This window comes from Oncorhynchus tshawytscha, linkage group LG33 (genome assembly GCF_018296145.1).
Source record: "Oncorhynchus tshawytscha isolate Ot180627B linkage group LG33, Otsh_v2.0, whole genome shotgun sequence".
Taxonomy (NCBI): Eukaryota; Metazoa; Chordata; class Actinopteri; order Salmoniformes; family Salmonidae; genus Oncorhynchus; species Oncorhynchus tshawytscha.
In genome coordinates this window covers 5,756,899-5,782,468 of record NC_056461.1, presented here as the reverse complement: position 1 = coordinate 5,782,468, position 25,570 = coordinate 5,756,899, and the positions used below count along the sequence as shown (strand labels likewise).

At 41.1% G+C, this 25,570-nt stretch overlaps 1 protein-coding gene across 2 annotated transcripts in view; it reads right to left on the bottom strand.

Moving 5' to 3' along the window:
* LOC112230789 (microtubule-associated serine/threonine-protein kinase 3) overlaps positions 1-14,155 on the bottom strand; it is a 177,950-nt gene extending 163,795 nt beyond the window's left edge. For both annotated transcript variants that reach the window (XM_024397078.2, XM_024397079.2), the window contains exon 1: positions 13,427-14,155. In XM_024397078.2, the coding sequence (XP_024252846.1) occupies positions 13,427-13,678 (252 nt within the window). In that variant the 5' untranslated portion in view covers positions 13,679-14,155. The remainder of the gene's footprint in view (positions 1-13,426) is intronic.
* Positions 14,156-25,570: the final 11,415 nt, after the last annotated feature.

The window sequence follows — 25,570 nt, the reverse complement described above, 5'->3', positions numbered from 1 at the left end:
GATTAATCGGAATGGACGATTAATTAGGGCCGATTTCAAGTTTTCATAACAAATCGGAAATTGTTCAGATTTTTTTACACCTGTATTTCACCTTTAATTAACTGGTTAAGTCGGTTAAGAACAACATTCTTAGGTCAATCCAGAGGTTTAATCCACAATAAAACTATATAAAACAATGATATTAAATGGTTGAAAACTGCATCTTAAAACGGCGTCTTCTATACAGGCACCCATCATCTGTTCCATGTAGATTTCAACTGACCCCGTCTTCCCATAATACAACTAATGAAACACACCCACAATGGGCCACTAGGGGTCATGACAAATAAACAACTTCCAGACTGACTGTACACAGTCAGCATTTCTATATTAATTCTATATACTTTAAATAATTCTATAAAACATTCTATTCAATAACAAAAAATATCTACAAATACGTTTTCTTTCTGATGCCAAAATGTCTCTAACAGTTTAAGCCTGGACATGAGACAGTCATTAGTTTTATTTCTAAATGTCTAACAGATATAGTCTGGACATGAGACAGTCATTAGTTATATTTCTGAGGTTGAGAGACAAAACACTGGTTGTTTATTCTATAGTTTCTAGCCAATCACACTGGTTGTTCATTCTATAGTTTCTAGCCAATCACACTGGTTGTTCATTCTATAGTTTCTAGCCAATCACACTGGTTGTTCATTCTATAGTTTCTAGCCAATCACACTGGTTGTTCATTCTATAGTTTCTAGCCAATCACACTGGTTGTTCATTCTATAGTTTCTAGCCAAGCAGACAATGTTGCTGTCTCCTCCATTCCCTACGGCAGGGCAGAGGTCGCATTTCAGAATGTCAACATTGTTGCTGTAGTGGCTTCGAACAATGTCCCAATATTCTAATTAGCCACTTGGATATATTCTGTAGGAATTGATGAAGCTACAAAGAGGGGGGTCCACCAACAAAACGTTAAATATATTGGGAAGCATTTAATCCATTTTCACAACATTTCTAATGGTGATTTTGTGTAAAAGTGAACCTGAACCACAGTGATAATTATCCTTTAAGGTTCAATGTGCAGAAATCTCTCCACCATTTGACGAAATGGTGATATTTCGCCTGATTACAGTTTGTCTGCACTCTGAGCTCGTTTTAAAATCACAATCATTGTACCATCTAAACCGCTGTGAAATATATTTTCCAAAACATCAAATATTGTATTTTCAGCAGTTTGAAGCTGGTGTACAAAATCCTAAGGTAAAAGACTCAAAAACAACACACAGACATAGCGCACATAGATCAGATCTGTGACTTCTTAGACTTGCTTTCAATGAGAATTACATATCTATTAGAGGTCGACCGATTAATCGGAATGGCCGATTAATTAGGCCCGATTTCCAGTTTTCATAACAATCGGAAATCGGTATTTTTGGACACCGATTTATTTTGATTTATTTATTTTTATATATATTTTTTTTTTACACCTTTATTTAATCTTTATTTAACTAGGCAAGTCAGTTAAGAACACTTATTTTCAATGACGGCCTAGGAACGGTGGGTTAACTGCCTCGTTCAGGGGCAGAACGACAGATTTTTAACTTGTCAGCTCAGGAGATTCAATCTTACAACCTTACAGTTAATTAGTCCAACGCTCTAACCACCTGATTACATTGCACTCCACGAGGAGCCTGCCTGTTACGCGAATGCAGTAAGCCAAGGTAAGTTGCTAGCTAGCATTAAACTTATCTTAGAAAAAATAATCAATCATAATCACTAGTTAACTAAACATAGTTGATATTACTAGTTTATCTAGCGTATCCTGCTTTGCATTTAATCGATGCAGTGCGTATCGTTGCTCCAATGTGTACCTAACCATAAACATCAATTCCTTTCTTAAAATCAATACACAGAAGTAGAGTATATATTTTTAAACCTGCATATTTAGCTAAAATAAATCCATGTTAGCAGGTTAGCAGGCAACCAGGTTAATTTGTTTCACTTCGCTTGCGTTCATTGCACGGAGAGTCAGTGTATATGCAACTGTTTGGGCCACCTAATTTGCCAAAATTACATAATTTACATAATTATGACATAACACTGCACAACCTTCAATGTAACAGGAATATTTAGACTTAGGGATGCCACCCGTTAGATAAAATACGGAACGGTTCCGTATTTCACTGAAAGAATAAACGTCTTGTTTTTGAGATGATAGTTCCCGGATTCGACCAAATTAATGACCTAAGGCTCGTATTTGTGTGTGTTATGTTATAACTAAGTCTATGATTTGATAGAGCAGTCTGACTGAGCGGTGGTAGGCAACAGCAGGCTCGTAAGCATTCATTCAAACAGCACTTTCGTGCATTTTGCCAGCAGCTCTGTGTTGTGCTTCAAGCATTGCGCTGTTTATGACTTCACGTCTATCAACTCCCGAGATTAGGCTGGTGTAACCGATGTGAAATGGCTAGCTAGTTAGTGGGGTGCGCGCTAATAGCGTTTCAAACGTCACTCGCTCTGAGACTTGGAGTAGTTGTTCCCGTTGCTCTGCAAGGGCCACGGCTTTTGTGGAGCGACGGGTAATGCTGCTTCGAAGGTGGCTGTTGTCGTTGTGTTCCTGGTTCGAGCCCAGGTAGGAGCGAGGAGTGGGACGGAAGCTATACTGTTACACTGGCAATACTAAAGTGCCTATTAGAACATCCAATAGTCAAAGGTATATGAAATACAAATGGTAGAGAGAGAAATAGTCCTTAAATTCCTATAATAACTACAACCTAAAACTTCTAACCTGGGAATATTGAAGACTCGCGTTAAAAGGAACCACCAGCTTTCATATGTTCTCATGTTCTGAGCAAGGAACTTAAACGTTAGCTTTCTTACATGGCACATATTGCACTTTTACTTTCTTCTCCAACATTTTGTTTTTGCATTAATTTAAACCAAATTGAACATGTTTCATTTTTTTTTTGAGGACAAATTGATTTTATTGATGTATTATATTAAGTTAAAATGTGTTCATTCAGTATTGTTGTAATTGTCATTATTACAAATAATTTAAAAAAATTATATATATATATATATATATATATATATAATTTTTTTTCATTATAATTATTAATTTAAAAAAAAAAATTTGATTATTTTTTGTATTATTATTTATTAATTTCTATTAAATCGGCCGATTATTCGGTATCAGCTTTTTTGGTCCTCCAATAAATCGGTATCGGCGATGTTTGACCTCTGTCATTGCCAACAACGGGTATATAACAAAGTATTGAGAAGCTTTTGTTATTGACTAAATACTTATTTTCCACCATAATTTGCAAATAAATTAATTAAAAATCCTACAATGTGATTTTCTGGAATTTTTTTATTTCATTTTGTTTGTCATAGTTGAAGTGTACCTATGATGAAAATTACAGGCCTCTCATCTTTTTAAGTGGGAGAACTTGAACAATTGGTGGCTGACTAAATACTTTTTTGCCCCACTGTATATGTATGTATGTATGTATGTATGTATGTATGTATGTATGTATGTATGTATGTATGTGTATGTATGTATGTATGTATGAATGTATGTATGTATGAATGTATGTATGTATGTATGTATGTATGTATGTATGTATGTATGTATATATGTATGTATGTATATCTCTATATGCATGCATTTGGAAAGTGAGGCAGGTTGGAAAGTGAGGCAGGTTGGACGTACTGACAAATTCTCTAAAAACAAGGTGAGGCGGCTTACGATAGAGAAATTAACATTAAATGATCTGCCAACAGCTCTGGTGGACATTCCTGCAGTCAGCATACCAATTGCACCCTCACTCAAAACTTGAGACATCTGTGGTATTGTTGTGTGACCTTTTATTGTCCCAGCACAAGAAGCACCTGTGTAACGATCATGCTGTTTAATCCGCTTCTTGATACGCCACACGTGTCAGGTGGATAGATTATCTTGGCAAAGTAGAAATGCTCACTAATAGGGATGTAAACTCAGCTCATGAAACCAACACACGTTGCATTCATATTTTTGTCCAGCGTTGTATTTCTGATTGGCTTAATGCACCACCACTAATGAGCTGTTGGGCCTCTCAAAATAAATGTTTTCACCTCAAAACATCAAGCAAACAAAGACTGTTATTATATCCATTGAAATGACAATTCCTCAATGCATTTGAAAAATCTTTCCAGCCCTCTCCTTTTTGATAACCACTCAGCGTGAAAGGGAAAATGTCAAGCTCTGATCCAGTGGAAACGTCACAAAATAGGATTACCTGATTACTTGTTATCCCTTGCACAAATAGCCTACAGCTGTGTCTGTCCCGAGGTCACTGGGTGGAAAACTCGGAGGGCCCAGAATATTTTATACAAAGTTGCAAAGTGCTTCAGGCCAGACCCAAGTTAATAGCTGATACAATGTTTCAAGTTCATTACAGACAGACCATACGTAGCCAATGTGATTGATAGGATATACATTTTTAAAATCAGGATATTTTCTACCTGCAGGCTGCAATGTTTTTATTTGTTGGCTTAAGGTAGGCTATTTCTACATAGTTGGAAATGGCAATAGAAGTAACCTTTTAGGTTTGTATTTTTATTTAGATGTGGATAGAATTTTGATTAACCACTTGACAAGGATTGAGATACAAAGACGTGATTATAAATTAAACTGATCCACGAAAATGTGCATATGAAAACCATAACTGGCACGCAGATTGGTAGAATCTGAGAAATTGGCATTCAACATGAAGTTCGCTGACTCCTCCTATAGGCTATTACCAGCAACTTCAGATAGCACTTTTGTTTTCCCAATATTTTGCCCCAGGAGCATCATTAACTTTCTTTGGTATGAAACAATACTTCCGTTGTGATAATTTACAATTATGGACTGTTAATGAAACCATAGGATGTGGTGAAAACAAGTCATCTTGGCATTAAAATCTTGATTTTATACATCATATTCTTCCATCCAACGCCACCCCCTGCATGATGAAGAGAAAGAGAACAGATTTTTCAAAAGCTGATATTCTCTTTACCCAGCCAAGGTGAAAAAATTAGAGCAGATATTTTCCATAGTCCCATATAGAAGGTGAATAACAAGCTGTGGTTACATAACAAGGCATTAATCCTTCAAAAGCACCGAAATCCAGGTAGACTCCAGCAGCAGATTAAAATTCCACTGCTGTGTTATACTGTAGTAGACGGTGAAAACACACCTAGAGCCCACAGCCCACACAAAACAAGGACTTTAGAAACACCACTAACCACTTGCAATCCAGAGTCGACTGCTCCAACGTGTCTTACCCATAGAGACGCAATAACACTATTACTGTACTATATTTCATCACGTAGTCTTACCTAATGTGATTTGAATTTTTCAGAGCATTCTATGGTCCAACTCTCTCTGATAATGCACTGAACAAAAAATAAAACGCAACATGCAACAATTTCAAAGATTTTACTGAGTTACATATAGGTCTCCAGGGCCTAAGGGATTTCACATGACTGGGAATACAGATATGTATCTGTTAATAACAGATACCTTTAAATAAAAATATATTTTTAAAAGTAGGGGCGTGAATCAGAAAACCAGTCAGTATCTGGTGTGACCACCATTTGCCTCATGCAGCGCGACATCTCCTTCGCAGAGTTGATCAGGCCTGTTGCATGTGAACCCAATCCTCTTTAATGGCAGTGCAAGTTGCTGGATATTATTTAACTAGGCAAGTCAATTAAGAACAAATTTACAATGACGGCCTAGGAACAGTGGGTTAACTGCCTTGTTCAGGGGAAGAACCAGATTTTTACCTTGTCAGCTCCAGGATTCGATCTAGCAACCTTTCAGGTTAATGGCCCAATGCTCTAACCACTAGGCTACCTGCCACCCCATAGGTGAGAACTGGAACACACTGTCGATCCAGAGCATCCCAAACTGCTCAACGGGTGACATGTCTGGTGAGTACTCAGGCCATAGAAGAACTGGGACATGTTCAGCTTCCAGAAATTGTGTACAGATCCTTGCGACATGGGGCCGTGCAATATCATGCTGAAACATGGAGGTGATGGCGCCGGCTGAATGGCACGACAATGGGCCTCAGGATCTCATCACGACAATGTTCCCTCAAAATAGTTTTCGTTCATCACTGAACAAATTTTTGGTCGGCTGAGCGCAAACTTGAACGTTGTGAAAATTCTGTGCAACTTCCAGTGAGCGTTAAAGTTAGAGTTGTAACAGTGGCCAAGTATGCTACTGTGGCTATTTGATCATAATGTAGTGCTACCAGTGGCCTACCATCAAAAATAATGGAACAAATGTATCCAATAACATTTTTAACATAGAAATAGCTGTTCTATCATTCAGCCTACAGTAGCAGCCAATGTGAGGTGTTCAATGTAAGCCTACGTTCCATGAGACTTTCGGAAAATCTGACCACGACTCCATTTTGTTGCTCCCAGCCGATAAACAGAAACTAAAACAGGAAACGCCTGTGCTCAGGTGTGTTCAATGCTGGTTCGACCACTCGGATTTCACGCTTCAAGATTGCTTCGATCACGTGGACTGGGATATGTTCCGCATAGCGTCGGACAATAACATTGAAGAATACGCTGATTCGGTGAGCGAGTTTATTAGCAAGTGCATCGGTGATGTTGTACCCACAGCGACAATTACAACCTTCCCCAACCAGAAACCATGGATTAATGGCAGCATTCGTGCAGAACTGAAAGGGCAAACCACTGCTTTTAATCAGGGCAAGGCGACCGGAAACATGACCGAATACAAACAGTGTAGGTATTCCCTCCGCAATGCAATCAAACAAGCTAAGCGTAGAGACAAAGTTGAGTCGTAATTCAACGGCTCAGGCACGACAGGTATGTGGGCAGGGTCTACAGTCAATCACGGACTACAAAAAGAAAACCAGCCCCGCTAGCAAAACCTGTGGGCTCTCCTTCACTGCAGCCAACATGAGTAAAACATTTAAACATGCTAACCCTCGCAAGGCTGCCGGCCCAGACGGCATCCCTAGACGGCATCCCTAGCCGCGTCCTCAGAGCATGCACAGACCAGCTGGCTGATGTGTTTACGGACATAATCAATCCTTATCTCAGTCTGCTGTTCCCACATGCTTCAAGAGGGCCATCATTGTTCCTGTTCCCAAGAAAGCTAACTGAGCTAAACGACTATCGCCCCGTAGCACTCACTTTCGTCATCATGAAGTGCTTTGAGAGACTAGTCAAGGACCAGATCACCTTCACCATAGCTGACACCCTAGACCCACTCCAATTTGCTTACCGCCCCAATAGGTCCACAGACGACGCAATCGCAATCACACTGCCCTAACCTATCTGGACAAAAGGAATACCTATGTAAGAATGCTGTTCATCGACTACAGCTCAGCATTTAACACCATAGTACTCTCCAAACTCGTCATTAAGCTCGAGACCCTGGGTCTCGACCCCGCTGTGTAAATGGGTCCTGGACTTCCTGACGGGCCACCCCCAGGTGGTGAGGGTAGAAACAACATATCCACCCCACTGATCTGCAACACTGGGGCAACACAAGGGTGCATTCTCAGCCCTCTCCTGTATTCCCTGTTCACCCATGACTGCGTGGCCATGCACACCTCCAACTCAAATCATCAGGTTTACAGACGACACTACAATGGTAGGTTTGATTACCAACAACGACGAGACGGCCAACTGGGAGGAGGGGAGGGCCCTCGGAGTGTGGTGTCAGGTAAATAACCTCACATTCAATGTCAACAAAACTAAGGAGATGATTGTGGACTTCAGGAAACAGCAGAGGGAGCAGCCCTCTACCCACATCGACAGGACAGTAGTGTGGAGAAGGTGGAAAGTTAAGTTCCCCGGCGTACACGGAAATGGTCCACCCACACAGACAGCATGGTGAACAAGGCACAGCAGAGCCTCTTCAACCTCAGGAGGCTGAAGAAATTAGCTTGTCACCAAAAACACTCAAACTTTAATAGATGCACAATCGAGAGCATCCAGTCGGGCTGTATCACCGCCTGGTACGGCAACTGCTCCGCCCACAACCGTAAGGCTCACCAGGGGGCAGTGAGGTCTGCACAACGCATCACCGGGGGCAAACGGCCTACCCTCCAGGACACCAACACCACCCGACGTCACAGGTAGGACAAAAAGATCAAAGACAACAACTACCCGAGCCACTGCCTGTTCACCCCGCTATCATCCAGATGGCGAGGTCAGTACAGGTGCATCAAAGCTGGGACTGAGAGACTGAAAAACAGCTTCTATCTCAAGGCCATCAGACTGTTAAACAGCCATCACTAACATTGAGTGGCTGCTGCCAACATACTGACTAATCTCTAGCCACTTTAATAATTACAAATTGGATGTAATAAATGTATCACTAGCCACTTCATAATGTTTACATACCCTACATTACTCAACTCATATGTATATACTGTACTCTATACCATCTACTGCATTTTGCCTATGCCATTCAGCCATCGCTCATCCATATATTTTTATGTACATATTTTTAAATCATTCCTTTAAACTTGTGTGTATAAGGTAGTTGTGAAATTGTTAGATTACTTGTTAGATATTACTGCATGGTTGGAAGTAGAAGCACAAGCATTTCTTTATATTCACATTAACATCTGCTAACCATGTGTATGTGACAAATAAAATTTGATTTGACGTCAGTCAGGAAGTTAAAGCTTGGTCGCAAATGGGTCTTCCAAATGGACAATGACCCAAGCATACTTCCAAAGTTGTGGCAAAATGGCTTAAGGACAACAAAGTCAAGGTATTGGAGTGGCCATCACAAAGCCCTGACCTCAATCCTATAGAACATTTGTGGGCAGAACTGAAAAAGCGTGTGCAAGCAAGGAGGCTTACAAACCTGACTCAGTTACACCAGCTCTGTCAGGAGGAATGGGCCAAAATTCACCCAACTTATTGTGGGAAGCTTGTGGAAGGCTACCCACAACGTTTGACCCACCTATATATATATATATACATACACTACCTACCTACCTACCTACATACATACCTACCTACCTACATACACACACACACACACACACACACACACACACACACACACACACACATATACACACACACACACACACACATATATACACACACACACACACATATATATACACACACATATATATATACACACACACACACACATATATATATACACACACACACACACACACACACACACATACACACACACACACACACACATATATATACACACACACACACATATATATACACACACACACACACACACATATATATACACACACACACACACATACATACACACACACACACACACACACACACACATACACATATATATATATTGGTGCTCATGGATCCTTTTACATGGAAATGACCTACTATCAATTCATCGCTTGAAAATGACCATCACTTGGAAGTGCTATAGATTGGAGAAGAGATGAAGAGATGTGTGTTGGAGGGATGATTCGTGTGTAGGCCTGCACAGCTCATTAGACTCACAAATGGAGAGTCCACCACAACGTGATTGGTGTAAAAATAAGAATAAACATATAAGCCCATTTCGCTAACACAAGGGAAATCATGCATACATACAGGGATATTGAGGAGCAGCAAACAAGCTGTTCTGATCTAGAAGGATCCCAGAATTCCTGATCAGCCCACAGACATGAAAAAACATGACTGTATAAACACCTGGAAAATGTTTTAGTTCTAGTGTTCAAAAGGAGGACATTTTCACATGGCATAGTGGTAGAGTAAGTAACATTCCAGGGACCTGGGCTTGTGGAAGGACCACAAGTTGACAAAACTGTTCTAGTCTGCTATTGCAATCCAAAAGGGTTGTTCCACCTCAAAAAGTACAGGAAAGAAGATTAACACCCACCATCTCAGATACTACAGAAAGGATGTCAGAACTTCGATACGATTGGCATTCCTGAAACATTATATTGTTTAAATATAATCCGATCTCAGAAAAACAGAGAACTGATACTGTATACTGGATGTTCGGTGTGATTGGCAAGGGTGTGAGGGGTCCATGGGTGTCTTTTTTTGGTGGGGGGGATTCCTCATGTCTCACACCTTAGTAGGAAAATCTGATGTTGGGTACTACATGTATTGAATATTATCTGAATCTTACACATTAAAATGACAATTTTGGGCGTAATCAATTAGCGTAATTTCCCAGAGATAAAAATGTAATTTCAACAAAATAATGTTTCAGGAATGCCAGTGTTACCCGTTTCTAACTACAGAAACCATCTGATGTGGGTGTCATGGCTTGCTGAAATGACAAGGAACAACTCAGAAAGGTAAAACCACATCCTTTTTGTTAATCATCCCACCAGGATGTTGGACATGTATTGGTACGTTTTAGGACGCTGAACTAATCTGCTGTGTTTTTAAAAAAAAAAATTATTTCACCTTTATTTAACCAGGTAGGCCAGTTGAGAACAAGTTCTCATTTGCAACTGCGACCTGGCCAAGATAAAGCATAGCAGTGTGAGCAGACAACACAGAGTTACACATGGAATAAACAATTAACAAGTCAATAACACAGTAGAAAACAAAGGGGGGAGTCTATATACAATGTGTGCAAAAGGCATGAGGAGGTAGGCGAATAATTACAATTTTGCAGATTAACACTGGAGTGATAAATGATCAGATGGTCATGTACAGGTAGAGATATTGGTGTGCAAAAGAGCAAGTAAATAAATAAAAACAGTATGGGGATGAGATAGGTGAAAATGGGTGGGCTATTTACCAATAGACTATGTACAGCAGCAGCGATCGGTTAGCTGCTCAGATAGCTGATGTTTGAAGTTGGTGAGGGAGATAAAAGTCTCCAACTTCAGCGATTTTTGCAATTCGTTCCAGTCACAGGCAGCAGAGTACTGGAACGAAAGGCGGCCAAATGAGGTGTTGGCTTTAGGGATGATCAGTGAGATACGCCTGCTGGAGCGCGTGCTACGGATGGGTGTTTCCATCGTGACCAGTGAACTGAGATAAGGCGGAGCTTTACCTAGCATGGACTTGTAGATGACCTGGAGCCAGTGGGTCTGGCGACGAATATGTAACGAGGGCCAGCCGACCAGAGCATACAGGTCGCAGTGGTGGGTGGTATAAGGGGCTTTAGTGACAAAACGGATGGCACTGTGATAGACTGCATCCAGTTTGCTGAGTAGAGTGTTGGAAGCCATTTTGTAGATGACATCGCCGAAGTCGAGGATCGGAAGGATAGTCAGTTTTACTAGGGTAAGCTTGGCGGCGTGAGTGAAGGAGGCTTTGTTGCGGAATAGAAAGCCGACTCTTGATTTGATTTTTGATTGGAGATGTTTGATATGAGTCTGGAAGGAGAGTTTGCAGTCTAGCCAGACACCTAGGTACTTATAGATGTAAATTGCAGAGGGGCACAGGATCATCCGTTTTATTACTCAGGACAAAACTCTGAGTTGTGTGTGAGCAACTGCAACAATGTTTTCCAAGTTCGCCGATATTTCATAGAATCAAAACATCCGTCTCCAAATAAAAAGAACTGTTTAATTTACAAGGGCTCTTTCCAACATAGTAGCCTCCAGGACCTGTCCTTACATGGCAAACATACATAACTAGCCATATCTGGCTGGACCACCAGTTCGCAGCTTTCATGAGGTAAGTATAGACAGGCAGTACTGCTAAGATGCAGCTGGACTGATGAACACAGGGTTCAATTCAAATATGCAGCATTTCATTTTTCATGCAGTAGACTTCGGCCGGTTAAATGGCGTCAAAGAGAGAAAGAGGGTGAGCTTGAGTCAGTTAAAAATGTCAGGGGAAAAAGGGAGAAGATTTTTTTTTTTAAAGAAGAATGGTAGAAAGTGTAAGCAGAGTGAGCTGTTTACCAGATCGAAGACAGGAGGAGAAATGGAAGTGAATGAGGGCGAAGTATCAGAGCTGGTAGGTTTGGTGAATTTCTCAGAGCTTGAGGCTAACAAAGAGGGTCAGGATGGAAAAAAAGTGGACCCTTGCCTTTTGGCTGATCCATTTGTGGAATAAGGGTGGGTGAAAACAGAGTTGGGTGCTGCGGAATCGTTGAAGGTAGCCAGAAGTGGTCTTGTGATAATTGTTTGCGTTTCTGCTGGTCAAAGGGAGCAGGCGCTCCGCGTTAAACAAACCGAGACAAGAGGGGTGAATTGTTTCGCTCTCAAGGATAGGGCTCAATTGAGGAGTAATTACTGAGGTAGGGGTAAATGTGAAAGTTTGACCAACTGAAGGGGAAGATACCCGGTGTTTGTGGTGCTCGTCTGATGGCGCGGCGCAGACAGAGTGGCGTGAGTGGTAAAACAGAAGAGTCGTTGTCTGTCCTTTGGAGTTTTGATATTGAGTCTTTGCCCGACAAGGTGATGTTAGCATATAGAAGGTATCTGGTGCGAGCTTCTGTGCCAAATACAATGCTTGGGCATGTGGCAGCAATGTGTAGGAGAGAGGTTCCTAGGTGTGAGAAGTGTGCAGAAGTGCATGAGACACTGTGTAGCATTTGGGAAAGTAGTGGTATGTGTTAATTGGGGCTGGGGACCAGAAATGTCCAGTGCGAGAGTGGCAGTTTAAGGTTTCCAGGGTAAGAGTAGTGCAGAAGTTGTCGCAAGCTGAGGCAGTGAAGAAAGAGGAAGATGGCTCAAGGGGGAGGAATCCTGAGAGGAGTGGTGCAAGTAGTAGATATGTACCAGTACAGAGGGATAGATCAACAAATGCTATGTTTCAGTAAGATTGGATTTGTAGCATTTATAACAGAAAATTGAGGTTGTGGTGACAAAGGCAGAGAGGTATTTGGGTGTGCCACGTCAGAAGAGTAGTCTTCTCAACAAAGCCTGGATACATACACCACAGTTCAAAAGTTCGGGGTCACTTAGAAATGTCCTTGTTTTTGAAAGAAATGTACTTTTTTTCTCCATTAAATAACATCAAATTGATCAGAAATACAGTGAAGACACTGTTAATGTTGACTGTATATCTACATAGGCTTCCAGAGGAACATTCTCAGTAACCATCACTCCTGTGTTCCAATGGCACGTTGTGTTAGCTAATCCAAGTTTATTATTTTAAAATGCTAATTGAGCATTAGAAAACCTTCTTGCAATTATGTTAGCACAGCTGAAAACTGTTGTCCTGATTGAAGGCTATTCCATGTGAAAAGTTGCCAAGAAACTAAAAAAACTAATACATTTTTATTCAGCTAAAATATTATACTCTGAATAATACTTTAGCTGAAATAAAGTAACAATTTCTTATTTCTCACAAGCAGTGCGCACACATACGCAACAAGGCATGATGGTTGTCACCTTTGCGAGGGCGCACACACACACACACACCTGCCATTCAAGCCACTCCACCCAAAGACATTATTACTAACGTTTAATGGGTAAATTACCATTTTGTTGCCTCCTTCCCCATGTTCTTTATTCCCCGGTTCCACCGCCTCGTCTGCCACACTCTTTTCTTCCTTCCCTTCTGTTTTTAGAGTGACGAAGTCTGAAGTGTGTTGGTTGTTGAAATACTCGTAATATTGGTGCACTTCTTCTAAACAGATATCTATACCTTCTCCCTCTGACAAGGTTTCGGAGCCTGAAGAGGACTGGCTCCCGCTGTCGCTTCCAAAAGTCTCCAAGTGTTGCGCTTCCATAATGTCAGAGTCCACTAACACCCATCACGCCAGTTTAGGTCGATCAATATAAGTCACCGCGTATTATTAGTTAAAATGTTAACCCAGAGTAATGTCTACCTGTACACCGTTTAAGTCATATTGCGGTTTGAATGCACCGTGTTGCACGAACACCGTTGAAAAGTTCCATTCAGTGGAAGTTCCAAGGCTACAACACGGACACAACCGTTTCATCCTTGGCTGCGTGAAATGCTGTTCGTAGCAAAAAGCGCCTGGAGTTGGTTTCATTTCATATCTCTGCCGACCAAAAGATCTGCTGTGCGCCGTCAATCTTGTAGTATGAATTCTAACAGACAGCCTGACATCCACCAGTGGCGTGTATCCATGGTTTCCCCCAACAAACTACTAATTTAAAAAACGAAATAATGAATCTTTCGTCTCTGTGTGTCATCATTTCCCTTCAATTCGCAAGAGGCAGACTGTATCTCACATGAGAAAACACCCGAGCGAGCGAAACAGCGCCCCTCTGTCTCTGGACGTGTAGGCCATCTATCCGATGCTGTCTGGTCCAAACGAGTATGACATTGTTGCTGCCCGTAGCATTGAAAGCAAGGGAAGCCAGCCAGCATTTGGCCTCCCTTGATAAAACAAAGTTTACAAAATTAGCCAAGCAGCGTTGAGCTAAACTGAGCCAGCTCAACAGCCACATCGTATTTAGCTTACATTGATTGGACTAAATTGTTTTTGGTATCTTTTAGTTGTCACTGTATTAGACTAAGCAGAGGTGATTTGATGATGTTGAAATGGCGCTGGAATAGTGGAGGCAGCTCCTGTTTTCTTTGCGACTTGCGGTAACTCTCTGTGGTTCTAAATCAATAGTTTAATGGTCCGTAAATGTCAGAAACATTAACTTGCTTGACCGTGCTGTAGGACATGTAACTGTTTATAACATGCAATATGCTTTGTGGACTTCACCGGACAGAGGTTGCTATCCGATTTTGTGATAAAACAAAGGTGTGGTTGAATTTATTCTGCCACTGTGTCTTCTTATTGTCTCGGCGTTTAGGCCGACAGGCTATATCACGGTCGCAAGGCATATGAACTAACAGGTTATAGAGCAAACAACACAATCATCCCAACACAGGTTGTAATATGGCTTTTTTTTGCGGGGGTGGGGCTTGGCTTCCCCAGTGATTTTTTTACTCACGCACCACTACTGACATCCACACTCATCATATTACATTGGTACCATGTGTGTAACACTCAATACGATGAGAGAGAATTGTGTGAGCTTTGCTCCTGTTGACACCCAGATCATTTTGATCTGAATTTCCAACCACATTTTAGCATGGAACCTTTTTTGCATAGTGGTGCTTTTCCATCAAGATCCCTGCACCAGTGTGTCGCCAGTGTCCTAGGCTAAAGTCAGCTCTTTTGACACCAAAACTGCATTTCCAAAACTGGGGGTCGCGACCTGATTTGAAAATGGGGTTGCGTGAGAAACTCTGAAAGAAATGTGTGGTTAAAGTAGTCCTTAGCTAGCTTACAAATGTTGCTCATATTCTAATAACACTATCTACCCAGCATATAGTTTATAATATGACTGCCTTCATATATTTGATTTAAATAATCAACTTTGCTTACCTTATTAATAAATTGATAAATAACCCCTTTGTTAATCTAAGAGTGTATTCTTTTATTAAACACATTATTTCCTCTTGCATCTAGCTAGCATTTAGTTTGCAACAGCAAAGGTTTTTATGAACCTTGCTGTTTGCCACTCTGACCTCGGCAATAGTGTTGCAAAATACGAATTCGATCTCCCCTTGTTATAGAGAGTTAGCAGTGTCAACGGTCAGCTAGTCATTTTTCTGATTAGGCAAATTCATGCAGCATTAATATGGATATAAATGTCAATGCAAAACAGCTAAATCAAATGAAAAGGGAGCTAGTTAGTCATTTCAGAGTTTGATTTGGCTGGGTTAAGTTGTTTTGTTAGCTGTTGTTTGCTCAAACCACACAACATAGGTTCTTTGCTTTCACAGGGAATATACAGCAAAAGTGTGGACACATACTCATTCAAGGGTTTTTCTTTATTTTTACTATTTTGTACATTGTAGAATAACAGTGAAGACATCACAACTATGAAATAACAAATATGGGATCATGTAGTAACCAAAAAAGTGTTGAACAAATCAAAATATATTTTTTATATTTTAAATATATATGATAAAATATACATTTTTTGATTCTTCAAAGAAGCCACCCTTTGCCTTGTCAGCTTTGCACACTCTTGGCATTCTCTCAACCAGCTTCACCTGGAATGATTTTCCAACACTCTTGAAGGAGATCCCACATATGCTGAGCACTTGTTGGCTGCTTATCCTTCACTCTACGGTCCAGCTCATCCTTGTCACGTATACTCCCTCTCTACCCTCTAGGTCATCTGGCTACTGATTATCCCGCACACCTGTCACCATCGTCAAGCACACCAGCGCCTTATGTCACTCACCCGGACTCCATCACCTCCTGGATTATCTTCCCAATATCTATCACTACCCTTGGTTCTTTCCTCGGGTGTTTTTGACTCTGTTTCATGTCGATGCGTTGTTTGTGTTTCGTGTTTATTGTTTTGTTTATTTATTAAAACACTCACTCCCTGTACTTTCTTCCCGACTCTCAGCGCACTCGTTACAATCCCAAACCATCTCAATTGGGTTGAGGTTAGGTGATTGTGGAGGTCAGGTCATCTGATGCAGCACTCCATCACTCTCCTTCTTGGTCAAATAGCACAGCCTGGAGGTGTGTTGGGTCATTGTCCTGTTGAAAAACAAATTATAGTCCCACTAAGCGCAAACCAGATGGGATTGGGGTATCGCTGCTGAATGCTGTGGTAGCCATACTGGTTAAGTGTGCCTTGAATTCTAAATAAATCACTGACAGTGTCACCAGCAAAGCACCATCACACCTCCTCCTCCATGCTTCACGTGGCAACCACACATGCAGAGATCATCCCTTCACCTACTCTGCATCTCACAAAGACACGGCGGATGGAAACAAAAATCTAACATTTGGACTCATCGGACCAAAGGACAGATTTCCACCAGTCTAATGTCCATTGCCCATGTTTCTTGGCCCAAGCATGTCTCTCCTTATTATTATTGTCGTTTAGTAGTGGTTTCTTTGCAGCAATTCATCCATGGCCTGATTCGCGCAGTCTCCTCTGAACAGTTGATGTTGAGATGTGTCTCTTACGTGAACTCTGTGAAGCATTTATTTGGGCTGCAATTTCTGAGGCTGGTAACACTAATGAACTTATCCTCTGCAGCAGAGGTACCTCTGGGTCTTCCTTTCCTGTGGCGGTCCTCATGAGAGCCAAGTTTCATCATAGCGCTTGATGGTATTTTGCAACTCTGGGTCTTCCTTTCCTGTGGCAGTCCACATGAGAGCAAGTTTCATCATAGCGTCTCACCTTTATGCTAAGGGTAAAAATGCACTTTCAATGGGTTATGACTTCCAACACCACCCCAGCTATTCCTACTGAATCACTACATTGGTGGCAGGCCGTAGTGGGATAACCCCCCCAGTCTCTCAGGCATGTGTTGGACGTGATTTTCGTTTAGCTTGTTTGTAATCAGATATCTCTATCAATGCTGAGCTCTTTTATCACATTGTTGTTAGCTGATGTGTTTTTTTCCCTAATGCACTGTATCATCTGTAGATGTTGACTCACATACTGTAATGAATGAAATGCCTCTTAGCCTCTTAACTACTACCACACAAACACACACAGAGGTTAGGAGAATTGGGCACCGGAATCATTTGAAATAGTGATAAACAACTGAAAAACGGGTCTGTTTCATTTGAGGAAGTGAGTAATATGCGATGTCCCGGTGCTCGTTTACGCAATAATGATTTGTAATCGTTACAGAAGATGGATGCAACCAGCTCCAAAGCCTTCAGAATTGAGTCAACATACTGTAAAGTATACATGGAATTGTTTTAAGAAGGTTATACCAAGGATGATTTTGCCATTTGATTTGGAATTGTAAGACCCCTTGAAGTATAAAAAATAAAATACAAAAAAAAATATTTGATGAACATTTTTCTTTGGCCTTACTACTACAGTATTAGCCTATACAAGTGCATTGAATGACAGATTCACTACATGGAACAACAGACAGTCACTCCCCAAAAATTGGAAGGAAGTTTGTTCTGAAATGTCGCTCCTATTTCTGAGAGATATTAGAAAGATCAGGAAATTGTACCATTTTTTATTTCTTTTTTAGATGTATTCAACCCCTTACTCTTGTCACTAAACAGGCTCTATATATACAGTACATTACAATCATACCTTATTTGTCACATGCCCTGAATATACACAGGTATAGTTGAAAGATTAGTGGAATCTGTGTGGGTAGCTGGACAGGTATGATGACTGACAGTGAAGGTGAACAGGTGGTCACGTGTCAGGTGACAGAGGAATGGATGAGACTGAGGCAGGAATTCCTTTAACCATAAAGTGGTATATTTACTGAGTAGTCTGTGCTGCATCACAAAGGAAACAAACATGTATCCAATCAAATTCATAATCAAAGATCAAATCATATCATTCATTATTAACATAATTTAGGGAATTCAACAGTCCAGTTCATTAAGAAGTCAATAGTAATCATCCGTGAGTCATTTAGGCTCGTAACTATTTATCATAAAAGAATACAAACAGGGAATGGTTATACAATCTATAATCCCCATGATCAAAGTCAATCAGTGAGCAAACAATGACGTTTCTCATTTCACTCTTTCAATTGTCTTCATGTGTACATATAATTCATTTCAATACACATGAACCATATCGATTGCATAATTGGCCTATGAGGATCCGTAGGGCCGTGATCATTGACAATTCACATTACACAATATGTTTGAAGCTGCGCTACAAGCCGCGCTCCGCGGTAATAACTATAAACAGTAACTGAATGGCCCACTCTCCCGATCGCCACAGATAATTCAGATGAAAGGTAAAAGTCGGTCGATTTACGTGGATTCATGGACGCACAGAACTTCTGGATCAGATGGAGTTAAGAAAGAGAAAGCAGCGAGATCAGGCGATGGCAATTTCCTCCTTTTATGGAGTTGAGATTTGTCGGACATTTCCACCTGACCTAATTAAAACGCCCCTGGCCCAGCTGAGTAAATGGCAATGAATTAAAGGATTATTCCACCAACTCCATGGGCCTTTTCTACAATAGTAGACTTTACAGTGAAATGCTTACTTACAAGCCCTTTACCAACAATGCAGTTTTAAGAAATAAGTGTTAAGAAAGTATTTAATAAAATATACTGAAGTAAAAAAGAGAAATTGAAAAATAAACAATTAAGGAGAAACAATAAAATAACAGAAGCGAGGCTATATACAGAGGCTACCGGTACAGAGTCGAGGCAATTGAGGTAATACTGTATGTAGGTAGAGAGAAAGTGACTATGCATGGATAATAAACAGAGGGCAGCAGAAGCTAAAGATGGGGGTGGGGAGGGGGGGGATAATGCAAATAGTCCAGGTAGCCATTTGATTAGCTGTTCAGGAGTCTTATGGCTTGGGGGTAGAAGCTGTTAAGAAGCATTTTGGACCTAGACTTGGCGCTCCGGGTATCGCTTGCCATGCAAGTAGCAGAGAGAACAGTCTATGACTAGAGTGACTGGAGTTTTTTCCCATTTTTAGGCCCTTCCTCTGACACCGCCTGGTATAGAAGTCCTGGATGGCAGGAAGCTTGGCCCCAGTGATGTACTGGGCCGTAAGCACCACCCTCTGTAGTGCCTTGCGGTCAGAGGCTGAGCAGTTAACAGGCAGTGATGCAACAAGTCAGGATGCTCTCGGTGGTGCAGCTGTAGAAAGTTTTGAGGATCTGAAGACCCATGCCAAATCTTTTCAGTCTCCTGAGGGGGAATAGGTGTTGTCTTGCCCTCTTCACAACTGTTTTGGTGTGTTTGGACCATGATAGATTTTTGGTGATGTGGACACCAAGGAACTGGAAGTGCTCAACCTGCTCCACTACAATCCCATCGATGAGAATGGGGGCGTGCTCTGTCCTCATTTTCATTTAGTCTTCAATCATCTCCTGTGTCTTGATCACGTTGAGGGAGAGGATCATATTCTGGCACCACACTGCCAGGTTTCTGACTTCCTCCCTATAGGTTGTCTCATCGTTGTCGGTGATCAGGCCTACCACTGTTGTGTCGTCGGCAAACCTTAATGATGGTGTTGGAGTCGTGCGTGGCCTTGCAGTCATGGGTGAACAGGGAGTGTTCCCCCCCCCTGGGGGTCCCCCGTGTTGTGGATCAGCACGGCATATTTTTAAAATCCATTTTAGAATAGGGCTGTAACATAACAAAATGTGGAAAAGGGTAAGGGGTCTGAATACTTTCTGAATGCACTGTATTTACCCCAGTGGTCAAAATTGGTTGGAAGAGATATTTTCATTGTTTTTTCATCCAAAAAGTATTGTGTTCACATGCTGTTTTCTGTTATTTCCTGTCAATTCATGTCCAATTAAGATCCTGCTGAGGCAAAGATCCTGCAATGGCTTGTTGTAATGTACCTCCTTTGGTGCTTAGTAATGATCATAACAACTCAATGATATCGTTTAGATTTGGTTTTTATTTCATCCATGTAGATGTATTTATTGAATCCATACTATCATTCACAGCATGCACTATGATCATGTTGTTTTTCCATTTACCTGTGATTCCCCCCTTTCTGAGGAACTGAAGGGAGATATGTATTTATTTGTCATATTGAATATTGTGTTATGGTGCAATGCTCAATGGCCTGCTTCTTGACATTTGTACTATCATGTTGTCCACTAGGGTGTAGTGTCAACCAAGAGAATAATGCCAAATACAGCATGAGTGATAGGGACCAGTTCTGACAGGAGTGTCAAACTCAATTCCTGGAGGACCCAGTGTCGATGGGTTTTCACTCCTACCTTCTATTGGATTGATCAATTAAGGTAATTGATTGGTTGGGATTAGGAACTCCCCTCACCTTGTTAATAGGTCTTAATTGGACATGAATTGAAAGGAAATAACAAACACCCTATGAGCACAATACTTTTTGGTTGAAAAGACAGACAATTTTGATCACTGGGGTGAATACAGTGGAAAGTATTTAGACCCCTCCCCTTTTTCCACATTTTGTTACGTCACAGCCCTATTTTTGATGTTTATTTTATTTGTGTATCCTCAATCTACACGCAATACCTCATAATGACAAAGCAAAAACAGGGTTTTTGAAATTTGCAAATGTATTTAAATAGAAAACATAAATACCTTATTTACATAAGCATTCAGACCCTTTGCTATGAGACTTGAAATCGAGCTCAGGTGCATCCTGTTTCCATTGATCATCCTTTAGATTTTTCTGCAACTTTATTGGAGTCCACCCGTGGTAATTCCTTTGAATGGACATGATTTGGAAAGGCACACACCTGTCTATATAACGTCCCACAGTTGACAGTGCATGTCAGAGCAAAAACCAAGCCATGAGATTTAAGAAGTTGTCCGTAGAGCTCCGAGACAGGATTGGGTCGAGGCACAGATCTGGGGAAGGGTACCAAAACATTTCATCAGCATTGAAGGTCCCCAAGAACACAGTGTCCTCCATCATTCTTAAATGGAAGAAGTTTGGAACCACCGCCTGGCCAAACTGAGCAATCGGGGGAGAATGGCCTTGATTGGGGAGGTGACAAAGAACCCAATGGTCACTCTGACAGAGCTCCAGAGTTCCTCTGTGGAGATGGGAGAACCTTCCAGAAGGACAACCATCTCTACAGCACTCTACCAATCAGGCCTGTATGGTAGAGTGGCCAGATGGAAGGCCCTCCTCAGTAAAATGCCCATGACAGCCCGCTTGGAGTTTGCCAAAAGCCACCTAAAGGACTCTCCGACCATGAGAAACAAGATTCTCTGGTCTGATGAAACCAAGATTTAACTCTTTGCCCTGAATGCCAAGCCTGGAGAAAATTTGGCACCATCCCTACAGTGAAACATGGTGGTGGCAGCATCATGCTGTGGGGATGTTTTCCAGCGGCAGGGACTGGGAGACTAGTCAGGTCCTCAGACTGCGGCGATGTTTCACCTTCAAACAGGACAACAACTCTAAGCACCCATCCAAGACAAAGGCAGGAGTGGCTTCGGGACAAGTTTCTGAATGTCCTTGAGTGGCCCAGCCAGACCCCAGACACCAGATCGAACATCTCTGGATAAATCTGAAAACAGCTGTGCAGCTCGAGAGGATCTGCAGAGAAAAATGGGAGAAACTCCCCAGATACAGGTGTGCCAAGCTTGTAGCGTCATACCCGAGAAGAATCAAGGCTGTAATCGCTGCCAAAGGTTCTTCAACAAAGTACTGAGTAAAGGGTCTGAATACTTATGTAATTGTGATTTTGTATTTTTATATTTATAAATATGGAAACATTTCTAAAAACCTGTTTTTACTTTGTCATTATGGGGTATTGTGTGTAGATTGAGGGGGGAAAACTATTTAATCCATTTTAAAATAAAGCTGTAACTTAACAAAATGTGGAAAAAGTCAAGGGGTCGGAATACTTTCCAAATGCACTGTTAACTTATTTCACAGTTTTGTCTTAGTTCTCTTCCATGTAGACACATATATGAACAACTTATTTGTGCTTTCTAATTTTATGTACAAAATCCGACAATAATTAGAGTTTAGTACATTTGCTAAATAAACTGTAAGATTGAAAAATATTGTATACTATTCAGGCCTCTTTTTAGTTGTATTAATAGTCTGAGTTATGAGTGTTGATTTTACAGTAATCTCCTCAAGATGATCAGTAAATCCTCATATGCATAACATAAGACCTCACATTTTCCTCACTCACTTTCCTCATTAGCCAGAGAAGGAAATGTATTTTGGAATCTTATTGTCTTCCCTCCATTTTGAATCACACATTTGGTTTATAGTTTAATCATACTCTCTCCACAATTGGAGAAAAAAATGAAATTACAAACTAACTACAGTCATTAGGAAGATTTCATAAGTTCCATCACAGGTTCCATCATCAATAAGATATGTGAAGATGACTATGCTCTCTTAAAAGCATTGGCATTATGGTGTACACTTCAAAGTGAGCTGTTATAACTCTTCAGAAGGTTACGATATCCTGTTCTCAAGAAAGACCAGCAGTTTCTAACAACAACCCACTTATCTTGCTACATGATCTTTTAGACACCTACACATGACACTGATTTCCAGGTTGATAAGTACAGTATTTGGGTGGGGAATTTCACAAACACACACGCTTTTGCTAATTTAGCACAAATCAGTTTAGAAATGAGTTTAGTTTCAATGAGTAACTCAGTGAGGGTCCTCTCTTCTTGTATGCTGTACAGGGACCACCATTTTTAGACAGGGGTTCAAAATGAAGACTTGTTCAAAATTAACCCTATACATTTTCATATGTCAGTGATGTAGTAGTAAAAACAAAATAGGTGGCTAAACTCCGATCGCCGGTCATGGTGAAAAAGTAACTTTTCCTATACTTTCAATGCATTCTTCTGCAAAAGGTGGGTAAACTGTTTGGCAAAGAAAAAGCCGAAAAACGGTGTTTATTTGCGTTAACCCGCAACTACAACACTGTGAGATGTGCCTCTAAATGCAACATTCCAGATCCAACCCAAAATGAGTATATTTACATTGTTCAAAAAGGTGCTTTCGGGCAACTTCTGCCACCAATCAACAATGAACATCAGATACAGTAACAAAAATACAAAAAGCTGAATTACTGTACAAAGACTTCTTTACTTCTCCCCTGCCAGCAAGTGCAGCAGTTTTTACAATGAAGAGAGTAGAGCACACTAAACAGGGACATTTCTGTGTTAAGGTTTCGGTTTTCTCAGAACCTTATCCAAGTATGTGATCTCCATTTATATGAAACCACATTTTAGGTAGAAATGACTTACTAATGGAAAGTATGATATGGAAGTGATAATATATCGGCCCTTCTCAACTGACTGGAATCAAGTTACTAGCTTGTCCTATTATTAGCTTGTTCAACCTCTCTTTTGTATCGTCTGAGATCCCTAAAGATTGGAAAGCTGTCGCGGTCATCCCCCTCTTCAAAGGGGGAGACACTCTAGACCCAAACTGTTATAGACCTATATCCATCCTGCCCTGCCTTTCTAAAGTCTTCGAAAGCCAAGTTAACAAACAGATCACCGACCATTTCGAAACCCACCGTACCTTCTCCACTATGCAATCCGGTTTCGGAGCTGGTCATGCGTGCACCTCAGCCATGCTCAAGGTTCTAAACGATATCATAACCGCCACAGCCATCTTCATCGACCTGGCCAAGGCTTTCGACTCTGTCAATCACCGCATTCTTATCGGCAGACTCAACAGCCTTCGTTTCTCAAATGACTGCCTCACCTGGTTCACCAACTACTTCTCAGATAGAGTTCAGTGTGTCAAATCAGAGGGCCTGTTGTCCAGACCTCTGGCAGTCTCTATGGGGGTGCCACAGGGTTCAATTCTCGAGCCAACTCTTTTCTCTGTATATTTCAATGATGTCGCTCTTGCTGCTGGTGATTCTCTGATCCACCTCTACGCAGACGACACCATTCTGTATACATCTGGCCTTTCTTTGGACACTGTGTTAACAAACCTCCAAACGAGCTTTAATGCCATACAACACTTCTTCTGTGGCCTCCAACTGCTCTTAAATGCTAGTAAAACTAAATGCATTCTCTTCAATCGATCGCTGCCCGCACCCTCCCACCCGACTAGCATCACTACTCTGGACGGTTCTGACTTAGAATATGTGGACAACTACAAATACCTAGGTGTCTGGTTAGACTGTAAACTCACCTTCCAGACCCAGATTAAGCATCTCCAATCCAAAATTAAATCTAGAATCGGCTTCCTAGTTCGCAACAAAGCCTCCTTCACTCATGCTGCCAAACATACCCTCATAAACTGACTATCCTACTGATCCTTGACTTCGGCGATGTCATTTACAAAATAGCTTCCAACACTCTACTCATTAAACTAGATTTTTCTATTGTGTTATTGTTACGTTCGTTGAAAGATGGATTGGACCAAGGTGCAGTGCGGTAGGCGTAAATCTTTCCTTTATTTTAAATTACACAGAAAAAAAGAAAAAAAATACAAAACCGAACATAAAGTTCTGCAGTGCTACACAGCAACTATGCAAAAACAAGATCCCACAAACTAAAGGTGGAAAAAAGACTCCCCAAGTATGATCCCCAATCAGAGACAACAATAGACAGCTCCCTCGGAATCATACCCGGCCAACAAAGAAATAGAAAAACTAGAATGCCCACCCAAATCACACTCCGACCTAACCATATAGAGAAATAAAAAGGCTCTCTAAGGTCAGGGCGTGACAGTTATTGACTGTACATTTTTTTTATCCCATGTGTAACTTTGTTGTTTTTGTCGCAGTGCTTCACTTTATCTTGGCCAGGTCACAGTTGTAAATGAGAACTTGTTCTCAACTGACCTACCTGGTTAAATAAAGGTGAAATAAAATTTAAATAAAAGGTTTGGGACTAATAGCTGATCCGACCAAGCAACGACCTTCGATAAGGCATGCTCATGTTTTAAAATACCAGACCAATCAGCCAAAGAATGACCACACAGAACCTGTTTAACAAAATCAAACATGCATTCTCAGACACAAGAAACAGACAGCACTTTGAGATATCAGCTGATGTAGGAAGGGCTATATAAATACATTTGATTGGATAGTAACAAGACCTTAAACGGAAACAAAAAAGAACCCCCGTGAATTACAGTGAGTGTGTACATAGAACAGGTCAGATCTATTAACCTTGTCCCCTGTCTCAATTGCTGAGAGAGAACCGGCTGGA